At 33.2% G+C, this 17,688-nt stretch overlaps 2 protein-coding genes across 2 annotated transcripts; one reads left to right on the top strand and one right to left on the bottom strand.

The window, feature by feature from the left end:
• Positions 1-1,008: 1,008 nt before the first annotated feature.
• Positions 1,009-2,712, top strand: LOC133284480 (pentatricopeptide repeat-containing protein At2g17033-like). The gene is made up of 2 exons (XM_061481496.1): positions 1,009-1,280; positions 1,354-2,712. The coding sequence occupies exons 1-2, from the start codon at positions 1,011-1,013 to the stop codon at positions 2,434-2,436; spliced, it is 1,353 nt and encodes a 450-aa protein (XP_061337480.1). The 5' UTR covers positions 1,009-1,010; the 3' UTR covers positions 2,437-2,712.
• Positions 2,713-4,793: 2,081 nt separating this feature from the next.
• LOC133284472 (uncharacterized) lies at positions 4,794-7,260 on the bottom strand. The gene is made up of 6 exons (XM_061481488.1): positions 6,816-7,260; positions 6,221-6,313; positions 5,534-5,931; positions 5,178-5,422; positions 4,996-5,103; positions 4,794-4,902 (listed from the first exon to the last, which is right to left on the bottom strand). Exons 1-6 carry the CDS (start codon positions 7,258-7,260, stop codon positions 4,794-4,796), a joined length of 1,398 nt encoding a protein of 465 aa, XP_061337472.1.
• Between the last annotated feature and the right edge of the window lie 10,428 nt (positions 7,261-17,688).

The raw sequence follows: 17,688 nt of genomic DNA, 5'->3' as shown, positions 1-17,688 counted from the left end.
AGAACATAATTATAGTAAAAATTATACTATGTTCTCCCGAGAGAACACTATTGTAAAATTTATTGCACTATGTTCTCGCGGGAGAACATAGTGCACTTGACCGAATTTTACACTCAATCACTTTATTTTCATTTTTTCCATTATTATTAAATTATCAATTGCTACACAATTAAAGCAATACGTCTAAGGGAGAAAAAATAGAATAAAGTTTTTTTTGGGTCCCTAACAAAAAAATATGATGCTTACTTTAGTCCCTTATAAAAAAAGTAGTTATCTGATCCTTATAAAATTCAAAGTGGATCCATTTTAATCTTTTGAAGGACTAATATGGATCTTTTGACAGATCACGATTTTAACTAAATGGGTATACTTTAAATTTTTTAAGAACTCGAGGCTAATTTTTTTCTTGTAGGGATTAAAAGAAATTTTTCTAAAAAGGAAGAAGAAAGAAAGTAATATCATCATTTTATTTATTTATTATTCTTTTTCTAACTATGCATAATGACATTTTTCATTTAAAAATAAAGGAATACAATATTCACTCAAATAAAATTCTTTACCAAAGAAACTTGGATATAAGTGATTAAATACATTTTTTATTTTCCTGGGTAATAAGTGATTAAATACACTTTAAACCTAGTATTATAACTTTAATTTTTTAATGATCGAGGGGAAGGATATTGTGACAACCAAGTTGTGTTACTACCAAGTGACTACCAATCAATCTTACCGTTAAATCGATTATGTTGATCCGACGGTTATATTTATTTTCATCTTTGTATGATCATGATTCTCCATATTTAAAGTGAAAGCATTAAATATAGGAAATCATGATCATACAAAGGTGAAAATCAATATAAAGTATTAAATTTGGAACATCATGACGGTACAAAGATAAAAATAAAAATAAACAATATAATCGATGTAACGTTTAAAAATTGATGCGTGAGATACAAACCATAAAAGATTTATGAGATAAAGCAGTCGCAATTGAATTGCAAAGTCTGAGGATGATGATAATGGTGAGATTGGGTTTGGGGCAACAGTGTCATCCTGAGGCACTATCATGGAAGTGGAAGCCACGAGTTACCATGGAGAGTTGCACTCTCACCAAACAAGGGCAACGCTTTCTGACAAAGCTGGCCACCACCTCCTCCGCCACCGACAACTTGATTCGAAGATTCGTACAAGGTTCATCCAAATCCGTTTCTCTCACCACTCTCTCCCACCTTCTCTCTCCTGCTACCTCCCACCCACAACTCTCATCTCTTGCCCTCCCAGTAAGTTTGTGTTTTTTTGTTTTTTCTGTGTTTGTAGCAAAAGGGTCATCTTATAATCCTGCAAATTTCGCAGCTTTATGCAAGAATCAGCCAAGCACCTTGGTTCAGTTGGAACCCTTCCATTGTGGCTGATCTGGCTGCGCTTCTTCATAAACAGGGACGCTACGATGAAGCTGAATCTCTCATTTCTGAGGCCACTTCCAAGTTAGAATCTCGCAAGCGAGACCTTGTTCTTTTCTACGGTAAACTCGTTGACTCACACTCCAAGCGAGGTTCAGAAAGAGGGTTTGATGTTGCTTATTGTTACCTGAACCAGCTTCTTTGCACTTCATCCTCTGTTTATATTAAACGTAGGGCTTATGAGTATATGGTGAGTGGCTTGTGTGCAATGAATAGGCCTCGTGAGGCTGAGCATTTGGTTGGAGATTTGAGAGATAATGGAGGGCTTCAGCCTTCGGCTTTTGAGTTGAAATCTATTATTTATGGGTATGGAAGATTGGGTTTGTTTCAAGATTTGCAGAGAGTTGTGGATCAAATGGAGAAAAGTGGGTTCGTTATTGATACTGTTTGTTCCAGCATGGTTCTTTCAGCTTTTGGCATTCATGGGAAGCATGTGGAAATGGTTTCTTGGCTTCAGAGGATGAGGAATTCGGGCGTTCCCTTCTCAATCAGAACCTACAATTCTGTATCAAATTCTTGCCCAACGATCATGAGGATGATGATGGAGTTGCATGACTTCCCATTGTCAATTGAAGAGTTGATTGGTAGCTTGGAAGGAGGGGAGGGTATGGTAGTTAGGGAGTTACTAGTGTCTTCTGTGATTTTGGAAGAGGTAATGGTGTGGGGTTCTTCGGAGGCAAAATTGGATTTGCATGGATTTCACTTGGGATCATCCTATTTAATTATGTTACTTTGGTTGGAGGAGATGCAACGAAGGTTGAATGATTCAAATTGTGGAATTACTGCAGAAATTACAGTTGTTTGTGGGTCAGGAAAGCATAGCATTGTTAGAGGAGAATCACCAGTCAAAGCCTTGGTTAAAGCGATGATGGTGAATATGAGAGGTCCACTGAGGATTGATAGGAAGAACAATGGATGCTTTGTTGCCAAAGGTAAAGCTGTGAAAAACTGGTTATGTGAATTGAGGAAGCCATGACTGTACACCAATAAAATATGCCTCTAAGGGATTGTCTTAAGACAGCTTTTACCCCAAACATTGCTAATGGTATGACCAAGAGAGTTTCAGGGGTGCTTACTATTAGTATTCGTTGAAATTCAATGGCTTTGCTGTTCTTCAACATGTATTAGCAAAAATTCCTCTATCAGAGGAATAAATAGGTAATTAAAATAACTTGAACAATTGCAATGTTGTGATCCACCATTCTTGTTAGGCAAAGTGTCAATAAAAACTGGTTATGTGTACTGAGGAAGCCATGACTGAAGTTAATTGTATGACCAAGATAGTTTCAGGGGTGCTTACTACTAGTATTTATTGACTTAAGTGGCTTTGCTGCTATTCAACGTGTAGTAGCAAAAATTGCTCAATCAGAGGAATAAATGGGTTGCAATGTTGTGACCCACCAATCTTGTTAGGCAAACTGTCAAGATCACACCATTGTGCTTTTGATGTTAAGCATTTAGAGTATACTGCGGGTTATAACTAGGAAAGTAGAATAGCAAACTCTTGTAAGTTGAAAGTCATATCCAAGAACATAGCAGTGCAGAAAATAATAGGACACAAGTAAAAATTTTAGTGTTACGTTTATATGCAATGGACTAGTATCATATAGAAATATATAATTGTATGCATTCTTATGTAACATGCCCGCGGTTACCCTATAAGAACATCCAAACAAGTAACAGAAGACCTGTACTTTCATATTAAACACAGCAGGCACAGCTGCAAGTGTTGCATGTTGCTCCATTCCACTTCCTTGATCAACCCCATTGTGAGGTCAAATCTCTTCATCCCAAAGTCTCACATATTGATTTCCTGTACATCATATAGCACCTAGACCTAGTTTCAATTATATGGTAGATCTTCTCAATTCATCCAGTTCTTCAAAACCATGGCAGTGAGAGACTACTTTAAGCCATCATAGCCGAGCTTGTCCTTCTACAGCAAAGAGGCAATGGTGATGCAGCTCCAACACCAACCACTCCTTGTAACCTTGCCTCTATTATTGATGGCTCGCTGATAAAATCCATAGTAATAATAGTATTTCTAACAACTATTAATCCCTCTATTGAATCCTTTATCTATTCTTAAAATGGACTGCAAAATAAGAAAAAAGGCACATATACTGGATGGATTATTCAAATAAAATAATCTAAAACTTGCTCTAATGAAATAATGAAATAATGAAGTAATGAACAAGAATTCACTATTATGGTGCAGCTTAATAAAGATAGAACTAAACTTGTTCCAAGAACCAATATGCCAGCATCAATGAATATTAGCAAACAGAAACTATTAGCATCAAGGAAATACCATACAGAGTCATGAAGTTTTATAAAAAAAGATTATTATTACTAACGCTTAATTACTGATGAATATTATCCACATTGCATACTTCAAAAAGGAGTATTCGATTGCTTTTTCAAGTTCTTCGATTACTGTTCACAAGGTATTTGAATACTTTTCAGACCCAAAAAGTATTCGATTACTTTGCAAAAAGTATTCGATTACTTTTATGCAGATGACAGTTTCTTGCTTTTTAATGGTTTATATTATTCTTTAATATGCTCCCTTACACTAGAGCCCACTGGACTTGAAAGGTGGAGAATGTACATGTCCACTTACCTATGCTAAGAAAATTTCACAAGAAAAAGTGAGAGACGGTGAGAATCAAACCTGAGACACGAGACTCTGATATCATGTAAAGAAACCAATTCAACTAGTGGGTGAGGGCTTTTATTTAATGGTTTATACTATGAGGAAAGTTATATTGACAAAGTTTTTTGTTTACAAACTTACAAACTACATTTGTATTATAGGTAGTACATTGTGTGTTGGCATATACTACCCTTAGTACATTGTATAGTTTTTGTTAGAGTTTATAAACTTTTTGTTTGTCAATATAACCGTTCCCCTATATTATTTCTCTAACAGAATCATTGCAATGCTGTGGACCCACCATCTTATTCATTGAGTAACATAAGCTTATAAGTTATATTACAAGATACATGAGCCATATCTATCTTAGGCAAATCAATTGATCAAACGATAATTGCGAAACTGCAAAACGAAACAAACAACATATATATGCTTCAGTTTTTCGAAAGAACTATTTTACATGATGCTTTTAAGGGTTTTGCATCTATCATTTAACATGACTACAACAACTTTCTTACACATACAACATTTTGTGGGACTCGCAATTTTTGAAACCAAAAAAAAAAAAAATACTCCAGCACGCAAAACGAATCTCTATAGCATAACACGATCACTTTTCCTTCGACATAACTCTTATAAAACCCTACTTTTAATAAATAAAGTAAAAAGGAACCCACTTAATCCTCGTTCTTGACAATATTCTCATTGCAATTTCCTCGCAAAAGGCTAGCAGTAAGTGTATTTGAAAATGCAAAGAATGTTTGTAAATGAGACAACACAAGATCCCTGGAATACCAATAAGCGGAGCAATAACAAGCAAGACCCACTCGGGCAAGAAGCTGTAGACCAAAACCGCACCAGATATAAGAGAAGCGCTACCCATGATTAGCACAGATGCAAACAGTGACAAACACCCCATCATAGTCCTCATCATTAGCCGGGAGCAGAAATAACCTCCTTTTGGCTTCAAGATTGAAGGGATTATAACTGAAGTGAAGAGGAGCATTGATAGTGCACAGAAGCTTAATCCAAATCCAATTGATAGAATAAATATAATGTACCATATCTTGAGCACAAAAATAGGAGTCTTTGGATCAATATTATTAGTACGAATGGTGAGACCTCCAGTTATCCCTAACGTCATAATAAGAGTTCCCACAACTAGGAAATTACTTGCAATGCCGTTCAGTTCAGATATAGCTTTTGCAGTTAACTCTCTGTGTTCCCTGTAAAATAATTCTTTTGGAGTCCAACCAACCTTATTTTCCATGCTTCTCAATGCAGGTGGACTTATCCTCTCCACTTCCTATATATAGGTTAAAAAAAAAAAAAAGGACATTTAAAAAAATGAAAGAGTAAGAGAATTAATTGTATACCGAAGATGCTAATAGTACTGTAGTGTAGGGTAGATGCACACCTTAAACCACATCTCCTCACTGCAAATTAGAACTGGACATGATCCAAATCTTTCTTCAGCAGACAACTTTCCAGCTAAATGAAGAACATTGTTTCCATCACAATCAACCAGCTGCAGTATAACATTCTTGTACGCACCCTTGCTCATTATTAGTCGGTATACAGATTTGTGTCGATATAAAATAGCAATGTGAAGTATGCTTTGTCCATTGGAATCAACTTTCATCAACAAAATTGGATTGTACTTTAAAATATATTCTAGAATGATAGCATTTCCTGATTTTGCTGCAGCAAACATTGCTTCTGAAGTTCTTACAGAGTTCAGAAATTCATCTTTCATGCCCTTAAACAAGCAACTTATAATATCTCGATAACCTGCTGGAGCATCCTCGTAAAAGGCTGGTTCAGTGGATGTAAATAATTATATTAGTTTCAATTATATAATTATTAATTCATAAATTTATTTATTTATTTTTAATGAGGTACAACAGTACATGCTTGGATGAGAGCAAATTTTTTTAAAACTAAATTAAAATAACACTAAAGGTTCTTTATTTTTTTTCGAATTTCGGGAAGGAATGAAATTTTTTCTAAACTCAAATCTTGTAATATGTAAAATGAACAGTATATCTAAATAAGAAAATTGAATTATTGTACAAGAGCATAAGGTCAGAGTGCTAAAGTTTACGTATTTTAGCAAGCACTTGCAAGGCGGTTAGCCCCTCTTCGTTTCCTGTGGTTGCGAGTTTTGGATATCTATCCAACAAATTCAATGCAACACCTGTGAAGACCAACAAATAATTGAAAACAATGAATAAGTCATTAGAATAGTTTAAATTTCAACATCAACCGAAGAAGAAAGAAAACTGGAATTCACTTATAAGCACGTTACCACTTTGGTTATGTTTGGACTAACGTGTAAATATTTCATTTTCAGAAAAAACCTTTTTAACTAGTTTTACATATAAAAGTAACATTATATATGTATGTTTGAATAAAAAAAAATTAGAATATCCATCCCAAACAGAATTACCTTCCGTGGAAGATACATGTGGTTTATCAAAAAAAAAAAAAAAAGAATTAGCGTTAACGTCTTTTGTTTTTTTTTTTTATTTGAAATTTCATTATATTAGAAACTAATTGTAATCAATCAAATCAATTCCTATTTAATAATTTCCAAAAGAAATATATTTATAAATCAAATCAGCTCATAAATTTTATGTTCCAAACATACTTGAAGTTATATCAAAGCCTTAGAGAACTGTGGAAGAATCCCAACTTACTGTAAATGTTGTTGGTAATGGTCAAGAAAAAGAGCATGACTGTGTCTGGGGAGGGTAGATTAGAGCCCATGTCTTGTGGAGTCTTTTCAAACAAAAGTTGCACCATATGAGAGTGTCCAGCAGAAGATGCCAACTGAATGGGTAACATGTTTTTCTGGCCTCTAATCCTTACCAACGATGGGTACTTGTTAAATAGAATGGTAGCAATTTTCACGTTTCCTGAAATAGCTGCCATACAAAAGGCTGTATTCCCATCTGCGTTGGGAATTTCCAATTCATGCAAGGTCACACGTTCCAGCAACTTTGCTACAAAAGTGAATTGTTCCATGCTCACTGCAATGTGAAGTGCTGTGTCTCCACCAGCACTCAAAGGAGTACATACCCAGTTTGGATGAGTTTTATCATACTTTGAAGCCTCAACCCAATCCCCTGAGGTCGCTGCCATATACATATGCCTTTTGTCTATATGAAATTGTTCCAAGTGTTTTCCAACTGATTCTGCATGCTCTAGTTTATTGCAAAACGTAGATATGACTTGTAGCGCAATATTAATAGTAATGTAATTCATTCAGCTATTAGATGTAAGAAAACTCATTATATATTGATCATGAAATTTTTACATAAATTAACGCATAACTAACCATGTTCTAGTATATTTTATAAAAATTTCATAAATAACATAAGCAATATCATCCATAGTGTCTGGAATATCATGTGCATGCCAAACAATTTGATTCAAATCTCCATTGTCGCTGTTCTGTCTGAATGATAGAAGTGTCTAGCCAAAAGCTAGTAGGTCAATTTATGACCTGGTACACTCTCCAAGTATCTATAGATTTGATAACCTGAGGTAGCAAATCACTGTACATAACTATAACGGCGTTAGTCAAAAGGATTGTCTGTATGCACAATGACAACATAACAGTTAAAGAGAGAGATTAAGTCATATCTGTCAGCTTTATCTCCTATTTATAGGATTTTACCTGTGGGTATGTGAGTTCTAGGCCTCTTACTCATAAGCTCAATTGCTCTCTTCCGCAGTTGTCATGTGATTGCCATTTGTTGGGCTTTTAGATATATAGGCCTTATATAGGTTCATAACAGTTGTCCCTTAGCCCAATAGCTTGGTTGTCCGAGCTATTATTGTGCATAAAGTCTTTGAGACCACATTTTCATCCGGCTTATGATAGCCGAGATCCTTTGTTTGCATAATTTGGATTAAGCTCTGCTCCAAGCTTGAATCTTTTCAATTTTTAACCACATCTCATCATACTTCTATACAACTATAATTTTTACCCCCCCAGCCGAATAGCTTAAGTACTCAAGATATTGGGATGCATTTTTTCAAGGTTACCCTTATCTTCATCTTGTATAGTCGGGGTCTACGTTGCACGGACACAGACACGGACACGGGACACGATACGACACGACACGGCGACACGTTATTTCTAAAAAATGTTAGATTTTGACATGTTAGGACACGTTTTGATATTAAATAATATTTTTAATAAATATAATACAGTTTATATTCAATACATGTAACAACTCATAATAAATTAATTACATTGTACTTAGAAATTGTTTTACATACAAATTAAGCTAAGTTAATTATATATTAAAAAATTCTAAACTATAAAATAAATCAAAAATTAAACTATACGAAAAATATACCAAAAAGAAATCAGAATTAAAAAAAGCCCAAAAGAAAAATAAGGAAAGCAATAAATAAGGGAGATAAAAAATTAAAATTAAAAAGAAACAAAAAAAAAAGAGTAGAAAACGCACACGGTTCAATTTCGTCTTGTTTGCGGTGTCTGTTCAGATTCACTTCCTGTTCAGATCCATTTCCATTTTTTCACCTTCGTGTCCAAAATTTGAGCTTGCTCATTGTCTGTTCAGATCCACTTCCTATTCAATACATGCTCATTGCTTGCTCGCTTTCATCTTCTCTCCGGTGCTTTGCTCTTTGCTCAAAATCTGAGCTTTCAGTAGCGTTGTGTTCTTCTTCTCATGCTCGAAGGATGGTATGGTCCCATCGTCGATGTCAACGTTGCCGGAGAGTATGGAAATGGAGGTGGGGTGGTGGCGTTCTGCTTTGTTCTCCGCCGGAGCCGCAGGAAACACCGTCAAGTTGGGTTCCCATTTTTTTCAAATTTATTTTAATTTTATAAAAATTTCAAAAAATTTACATTTCTACCCTTTGACCGTGTCCGATACGGTCAAAATCGCGTGTCGGGATAGTCAACGTGTCCTAAAATATTGACCACGTGTCGACGCGTGTCAGAACGTGTCCGTGCTTCGTTGGTCGGGGTAACTCAGCTACTCAAGGCTCTAGGTTATGCCTTCGACTTTCTGGTTTCCCGATTTTGGTATCCAAACTGTTAGAGTAAGCTGAAGATAATTTAAAACAGCCGATCTAATATTTCTCTCTCAACCTCATATCTCGGAACCGAAGGCAGTATTGATGTGTTGTTCTTAGGTGTATCTGATTGTGTCATGTGCCAGATTATTACTTTGGACTAGCTAGCTTTTAGAGTCCTTATCTCATTTACAGAAGAAACACTTGGATTCTTTCTTAATTCCAGCTTGGGGTAGCATTTTTCCGCTTCCCTTGTTCTTACAGCCTTTCTTATTATCCTTTTTTTCAATCGTCATCAGAGAATTATCTCCTTATGCTAATTGCAGCCTTCCCTCTTCCTGAACACATATAGTCATGAGTTTCATTGATAGAATATTTGTCTTTATGTGTGTTAAAGGAGATTTTAAAGGGACCATATGGTGCTGGGAGAGTATTCAAAATAAAGTGGATAAGAAAAGAGTCAGATATATCCACCTATAGAGTTTTCAACTGAGCTGCAATGTCCCATATCTGCATGATGTGCTCACGCACAACCCTCAAAGTAGTGAGCTTCATGAAAGAAAACTTCATTATTAGGGTACTAACCAATGCCTTCCCTGAAGTCTCATTATTCATCAATGAACTTCAGGCGTACTCTCATATTATCATACTTTTTCAAGGAACCCCTAATGTTAGCTGATATCTTAGTCTTAATGAAACATCATACAAAGTGGATTGGATCTTTCCCATTTTTCGTATAGATCCACCTTTTCTGGCTCACTGTTCTTTTTTTTTATAGCCGCTCACTGTTCTTCTTAATTGTTGATGGTTTAGGTTTCCTGATAGTATAATCAATGTCCATATATCCTAATGTCAATAGAATCATTTCCTTTCAAATAGGGTATTATCCCTTTTCAATTTTAAAATATCAATGGAATTTATAGGCTGTATATAGGGGTATAAATGGGCCGAGCGCGACTTGTTAGGTGCCTGCAACGTGGCTTGCCTTTGACCTAGCCCGTTTTAAAAATATCACAAGCTTGAGCTCATTAAAAGGCTTATTTAGAAATCAAGCCACAAGCCGATTATAGCAAGCTTGGCCTCCAAGCTCGGCTCGTATTTTTTAATAAATAATATGTTATTTTATTTTTAATACAATACTTATTATTTTAAATAAATTAATATTATTATTTTTTCAATAAAACAATATCTTATTTTTTTAATAAAATAATTTCTTATAATTTTTTAATTTTTCGCAATCTTCCCCCTTCTTACTTGACAAACACATATTTTCTTAACCTTAAATTCCTTCGTCGTTCTCGCTGATTCCCTTATTCGCCAAGTTTTGCTACTATTGTGCTCCGTTCTTAACTTCTCTTCCCTTCCAAACTATCTATCGTTCGTCATAAACTCTCAAGACTTTTGTAGCTAATAGTAAGTCCTCATTCAACAAAATAAAGTTTTGATGATGTTGTTGAACATTTTATTGTCTTTAACTTTTGGCTTTTGTAATCATCATTTTTGTTGAGTAGAATTTTTTAATACAAGTGAATATATTTCTTTTTTTTAATGTAATTAGGCATTCGACTTCTTTTCCATTTTTTTTTTATTTCTAGCAACACAATTAAAATTGTTGAGATATATAAAATCATTAATGTAGCCTCATCCAATATGATACCATGGAAAGAACCACTTCAACCCAAAACCTTAAGGTATTGGGTGAAAGTATTTTTAATGGTTTATATTATACTCTAACAAAATTGTTAATATTTTAGGTTGTTGTGTGCATAGAAAGAAAATATATTCCATCAATTTTAACAAACAAAAGAAACAAAATAATAATAACATATATTTTATGGAGCGCAATATGCCATTTTCGAAGGCTTGGTAGACTTGACAAGCCAGACCTAGCCTTGTATTTTAATAAAGCAAGCCAAGTCAAGTTTATAATTTAGCTTGTATAAGGCTAACAAGTCAAGCTAAGCTTGAAATAATTTACACAAGCCTAGCCCGTTTAGGCTAAAGTCTGCCTTGGCCTGACTCATTTACACCAATAGATGTATAGCTACAAAAATATTCAATATATATGCCTATCATCAAAATTTGAGGCAAAGATAATATATCATGCTTTATCAACGTAAGTCTTACTCAAACAATTATGAATTTAGCTACTTAAAACTTGTCTGTGGGCTTAAATTTTAATTCAATTAAATTCATATAAACCTCATGATAAAACTATCAAATTATATTTCTTGATCCCTGTAGGCAAATAAAAGAAATATAAATTATCCCAATTAATCATACAAATTATAATAGAAATTTATGTGGGATGATATATATTATATTATATATGACTAATTACAATTAATATCATCTACCTTATGTGATTTAGAGGCTTTTAATATATAATTTAAATAATTAAAGTTGTTGTGGCTAAGCTTTAATTAGTTAAATTATAAAGATCACTAAATATTCTTTATTATATTATCATAATTAACCATAAACAATAATATGAAATAATTAACTATTCAAATTAATCATATTAATATTACATACATAAGTTAATACATGTAATCAAAGAATAATAATAAATAATCTGATCAGATGTCATAAAATTATCATTAGTTCAATTGGCAAAATATTACCCATTCATGTAGGTGGTCATGGATTTCAATTCCTTATCTTATGCAATTTTTGATTTCTTTCTTTGCCAACAAAAGTCCAATCCAAATGACACTCCGAAATCCAAACGTGATTCACGAAAACTATAGAACCAAAGATGTAAAACCAGAATAACAATCTTCAACCGGGTCACTTTGACCCAATTTTGACCGAGTATAAAAACTCAATGTTTTTTTTTTTTGGTTATTTTTGTCTAAAAATTTGTTATTTTTGTACAAAAATGCGAGAAATTTTTATTTCATATGATTTTTAACTCTATTTTTATTTATAAAACACTAAATATTAATTTAAAAAATCAAATTAACTGAGCAAAACCAAATACACAAAAATAAGGCATAGACAAAGTGGCTCTGATATCAAATATAAATTCTAACATAAATCTTATTATCTAATCTTGCTCATACACAACAGAAATAATTAGATTAAATATAAAAGAATTATGTCATAAATACCTCCCGCCATTGCTTTCCTTACTTGCACTGAAAATGGGTTGAAATAATCTATGTATTCTTTGTGAGTCTTCCAAACTTCAACTCTTAGCACAAATTGTGTATAGCAATAATCCAGGAGTAAGTTTAGCGACCCAAAAAATCTGAAACCATGAACCCTTACTGGTGTTAGTTAATAATGATTTGGGCTGCTGAATTTGTTTTGACTATTGTAGATAGTTATATATTGTTGAAAAAGTGTGACAGTGGTTGGACACTCACTATTACTGAAAATAAAAATAAGAAGACCATAGTTATCGAGAATAAAGGCACACTAACAACTAATTGTGTGGACAGTATTGCTTCAGGAGTGCACCTGTTTGTTTAGAAAAAATATTATATGTTCATCTAACTCTTTCGAATGTTCTAACTCTCTGCTAGGGTTTGGTTTTCTCTTTCCTTGAGTGTGTGTGAAATCTGAGCGAGTGAGGGATTTGATCAAGGATAGTTCCCTTGGTTGTAAACTACTGTGAGTGTGGAGGGTGAGATCTTGTTGCATGTTCTTTCTTGACTTGGGGTATTGGATTAGAAAGATTTGGTTTGCTGTTAGGGCTCTTGGTCGAAGAGGGGGTACAAAGTTGCTGGTTTACAATCCAGTGGAGGCTTGTTAATTTGCTGTTCTACCATCTTCGTGTGGAGCTTCACAGCTTGGTGTTTACAATCCAGTGAAGTGTTGCTATTTGTTACCGGTTTGAGTAACGTTGGATGGAAAATAGATATGACAAATTATTTTGTGTTAGGACTCGAACGTTACCCTCTACTTTGGATGATAGCATATCATTATTGTCAACTAATTTCAACACCAGAAAGCTAAAAAATGTAGTTCAAACTTCAAACACATGCATGAGCACAAAACCATGAAGCACAAGCAAATGGAGAGAGAGAGAGAGAGAGAGAGAGAGAGAGAGAGAGAGAGAGAGAGAAATTTACGAACTACTTGTGTGTGGTTGCTCTTCGTCTTGTTATTCGAAGTCTGCTGAGAGGTAAGGTAGCCTAAAGGCTTATATATATATATATATATATATTTCAAGAGGTAGGATATTAAATTTAAAATTTGACACCTTATCTGAGAGCCGTTAAATAAAAAAAGATCAACGACTCTGATTTGCAAGCATGTGACACTATTGATCTTTTTTGATCTAATGACTATCAGATGAGATGTCAAATTTCAAATTTAACACTGATGTCAAAGGATCCTACCTCATATTTTAAAGGGGCATGTTATATTTACAAACTCTTACAAACTACACTAAACACGGTCGGTCATTCTTTAATCATGCAGTGTACGATCGGTCGTACTTAATGTAATTTGTAAAAAAAAATTTGTAAACGTAAACGGATTGAAGTAATGCATTGATCTAATTATTGACATAATGCCGCTGACTACAAATTAAAAAAAAAAAAATCAACCTTTAAGAAATTTAACATTGTCAGAAGACTCAAAACTTGGGTCACGTTATTTTTTCTAAGCTTAATTAAACCGCGTGATGTTAGTTAGAGGCTTCTCTCCAGTCTCTGAAACAGAGATTATTTTAACTTTTGAAGCTTAAATATTATTAGTGTTTTGAACGTTTTTAATTGAACTCTGATTTGAGGTGTAGTTGTACGCCTTAAACAAACCATTTAATTTGCTGTCGTTTTCAATAAAGAATCAAATTTCGGAGGAATCCCCAGATATGTCGACGATTGCCTGACAATTTTGTTGAATCGTATACTTTGATTTTTATTTTTATTTTTTTCAGTTTCACATTTAAGATTCTTAACATGTTCCAAGGGATTTTTTATTTTTTATTTTGTATGAACTTGGTTCCTCATTCAACCTTTTTTGGTGTGTTGTTGGGAGTATGGCTCCAAAGACTACTTTGTCGTTGGAACATAAAGTACATTGGATTTCGTTACAAAAAAAAAAGATGAGACTAATAACCCATCGAAGAGAGAGACATGTCCTCTGTCCTAAATTTTTTACAAGAATTTAGTTTGGTTACAAAGTTTTAGTGATTATGCTGCAAATTTTAGATTTCCTAAATGCTAATTGCACTGGGCCACGTTTCACATTCTTAATCGCATTTTAGCTGTTGGACTAAAATTTGTAATACTCTTTCTTAATAAAATGGAAATCAATGATCATTCACTTATCTTGAAAACAAACAGTTATATACAAAAAAATAAATAAATGAAAAAACAGTTAAAAAAAGTATTGATGATATTTTTTTTTCCCAATCTGATTCAGTCAAAATCCCATGTTCAAGTTTGCACACGGTGTTCTTTGTCGGGAACAACTTTTTAGTGCAACCGTCTATTCATTTTTAGTTAATATATTTTAATTTGTAATTATAAAAAATGTTATATTGTTTTTATTTTTAAGATATTGTAAGGTTTTAGGATTTTATTGCTTTTATTATTATTTTAGAGAAAATTTCGTTTTCATCCATGTGATTAATTATAATATATATATAAAAGAATTTAAAGTTTCTAAAATTACTTTAGATAACTTTATCTAATGTTCACCGAAATACACACACAAAAATATGTGGAGTCAATGTGAACCCGTGTGAAGGAATAAAACATGAGCCTCATATTTTTTTGTGTGTATTTTAATTAACATTAAATAAAGTTATCTAAAATAACTTCAAAAACTTTAAACCCTATATATAATTGCTTAAAATTTTAAACTCATCACTTAGATTTATTATGATCATTTTCAAATCAGAGAATCTCTTCACATGGTCAAATCTTAAATCTTAATTTTAAATGTAAAAAAAAATGTCTTTTTTTTTGTGAACGTAAAAAAAATAAATGTCTTTATTAAGAGTGTAGTTTGTGGAGGCTTCCTCGTAATACATGTTTTCTTTCTTTTGGGTTCCGGTTACTGAAACATTTATAACGTGGACACTACTGCTGTTGTAGGATGGCCTGCAAAAATCGATTCCTTCGCTGGTTACATTATTAGGTCGGATCAGAAGCTATCGGCAATGCGTTCTATGACAATTTTAATTAATTCACTAAGTAATAATTTTGAGTTTAACCTTTATTTCTTACTGTCTTATACATTATGCTTGTCTCTTTTTATTTTTATTTTCTTTTGTTTTGTTTGTTTTTCTTTTTGTTACCTAGCCTCTTTTCTTCAATCAAGTTTCTATGTCGCAATTTCTCTCTTTGACTACATGAGGAACCAAGTCAGCAAAAGATATAGGGCGAGTGAAATAAGTGTTTGAAATTTCTTGAGCCACTCAATCCACATCTTGGGAGGATTGCAATTTTTTCAAATTTAAGTATTGAAAGTAAAAGTACCAAATATTATGGCTAAATGTATAAAATTATTGGATTTAATATGGAGGTAAAAAAAATATTTAATTTAATAAAACGTGTGTTTTTTTTTTTTTTTTTTATAATTAGTCGTTAATATAACGTTACGGATTTATTTTTTTTAAGTATGGATTCCCATTTTCGATTTTTTTAATAGAAAGTTGAACAAATTAAAGATTAATAAAGAGTAAATTATATTATTTTTTTTGTATGATACAATATTAATTATGTTGAATATTTATTCTACGCTTTTTGAGAATGGTTACTTAGCCAATGATGGTGATAACGTTATTAAAACCGGCTCGATCATTGATCCGGTCGAGGTACTGGGTCATTGGGTCAATGGTTCAACCAGTGGGTCACTGGTTCAACCGTATGACCTGATAATTATATGCAATTTTATAATTTATATTAAAAAATTACAAACATACTCAAATATCTAAAAAAATGATAAAAATTTTAAACATTTTAATGTAAAAAGTAATAAATCACATATTATTATCTAATAAAAGATCAAACAAAAATATGATGATCGTGATACGGGGCTTTAGGTTCAGAAAATGATATCTCTAACTATAAATTAATTCAAAATTTTTTGCATAGTACATAATTGAGATAATATTAGTGTTGTAGGTACATAACTTATGTAAGTCAATAAGCAAAAAAATATTTAAATATGTCCATTATGACTTTTTTTTTTAAAAAAAATTGGATTTTTTTTTTTGGACCGGGCCGGGTTACCGGTTTTTTATGAAAACTGGTCGGGTTGAACCGGGTCGCACCGATTCTGATGCATGGTCGGTCCGTTACTTCAACCGGACCGGTTTATCGGTTCCCGAGTCGACCCGGCCGGGTCGGTCCGGGTTTAATAACACTGGATGGTGAACACAATAATTAGTTAAGAATTAGACTTATATCCCATAAGAATTTGAGTTCGAATCCTGCGGACTGATGTGAAGACTTCGTTAGTGGAGGATCTATAATTCCACCTAGAAATCCGCATTGATTGGGGTCTTCCTTTTGTAGTGTCTAACATTATTTAAATTTTTTTTACTAAAAAAAATAAAAGAAAAGAATAGCTACTTACGTCACAAGGGTAAGCTGCAGAAGATGATTCCGTTACCATAATTGCGTCTTGAAATCACATGTCTCACGTTCCCACTGTTAGTCAAATAACGCAAAACAACAACCAAACTCATTTACACATCTAATTAAATTGATCTTTACACCTTAGAATAGGCTGTAAAATATTGTTAAGTGTATTATTTCGCTATATAACTCCTCCTCTTCTTCTTTTTTACTCTCGTGTTTAGCGATCGATTTTTTTAGAATACTTTTTCCATTTTGTTTGGGGGAGTATTAGGGCAAAACGATCGTAATATCAACATTTGGTTAAAATTTCTCCAAGTCAAATGTAATATCGATGTAGAGCAGTCAAACACGTTAGCCAAACAAGCATGCTGACGGGACTGCTCTCGTCAGTTTAACAAACTTGTTTAACTGCTCTACTCCGGTATTACATTTGAAATATGCTTTGACTTAGAGAAACTTTAGCAAATGTTGTAGTATGATCGTTTTGCCTATATATATGGGAAAAATATTTCTGCAGTTAATGTAGATAAGTTATCTGCATTTATTCCAAAAACAACGTCGTTTTGGTATTGAAATCTTAAAAAATTATGAATATAAAGACTATTATAACCCTTGAATAAATTAAAATTACAAAAAATACCATGATTTCTGCCCCAAAACGACGTTGTATTGGCTTACTGCAGATAAGTTATCTGCAGTAACAACAGAAAAAACGAACCCTATATATATATATATATATATAATTTTTGTTGTGTTTTGTGTTTGACATTTTTGAGGTTGTGAAAGTAAAAAGAGCTTTGGTTTGTTGCACATATTAGCGCCAATCAACGAGGATGAGGATCGAGTATAATTTTTTTGGAAATATTTTAATTGGTTTATTGCTTCGCAACTAATCCGATTCGGGGCGCGTCCAGGAATATTAAGGCTTTAAACCCCTCCCAAAGGTGGGACTGTGGAGATTCGAACA

Source organism: Gastrolobium bilobum, unplaced genomic scaffold (assembly GCF_033153095.1).
Source record: "Gastrolobium bilobum isolate Gb01-03AN ecotype WA unplaced genomic scaffold, APGP_CSIRO_Gbil_v1 utg2164, whole genome shotgun sequence".
In the NCBI taxonomy this organism is placed as follows: Eukaryota; Viridiplantae; Streptophyta; class Magnoliopsida; order Fabales; family Fabaceae; genus Gastrolobium; species Gastrolobium bilobum.
The sequence above is the reverse complement of the archived record's forward strand: the minus strand, read 5'-3'. Positions and strand labels throughout refer to the sequence as shown.

Bases quoted from the DNA above. Each gene is read 5' to 3' on its own strand.
- LOC133284480 (XM_061481496.1), top strand. From the start codon at position 1,011: ATGATGATAATGGTGAGATTGGGTTTGGGGCAACAGTGTCATCCTGAG. The intron at 1,281-1,353 runs GTAAGTTTGTGT...CAAATTTCGCAG, and splicing joins TCTCATCTCTTGCCCTCCCA to CTTTATGCAAGAATCAGCCA.
- LOC133284472 (XM_061481488.1), bottom strand. From the start codon at position 7,260: ATGGCAGCGACCTCAGGGGATTGGGTTGAGGCTTCAAAGTATGATAAA. The intron at 5,423-5,533 runs GTGTGCATCTAC...ACCTATATATAG, and splicing joins GTGAGGAGATGTGGTTTAAG to GAAGTGGAGAGGATAAGTCC. The intron at 4,903-4,995 runs GTAGCGCTTCTC...TTGGTATTCCAG, and splicing joins TGCATCTGTGCTAATCATGG to GGATCTTGTGTTGTCTCATT.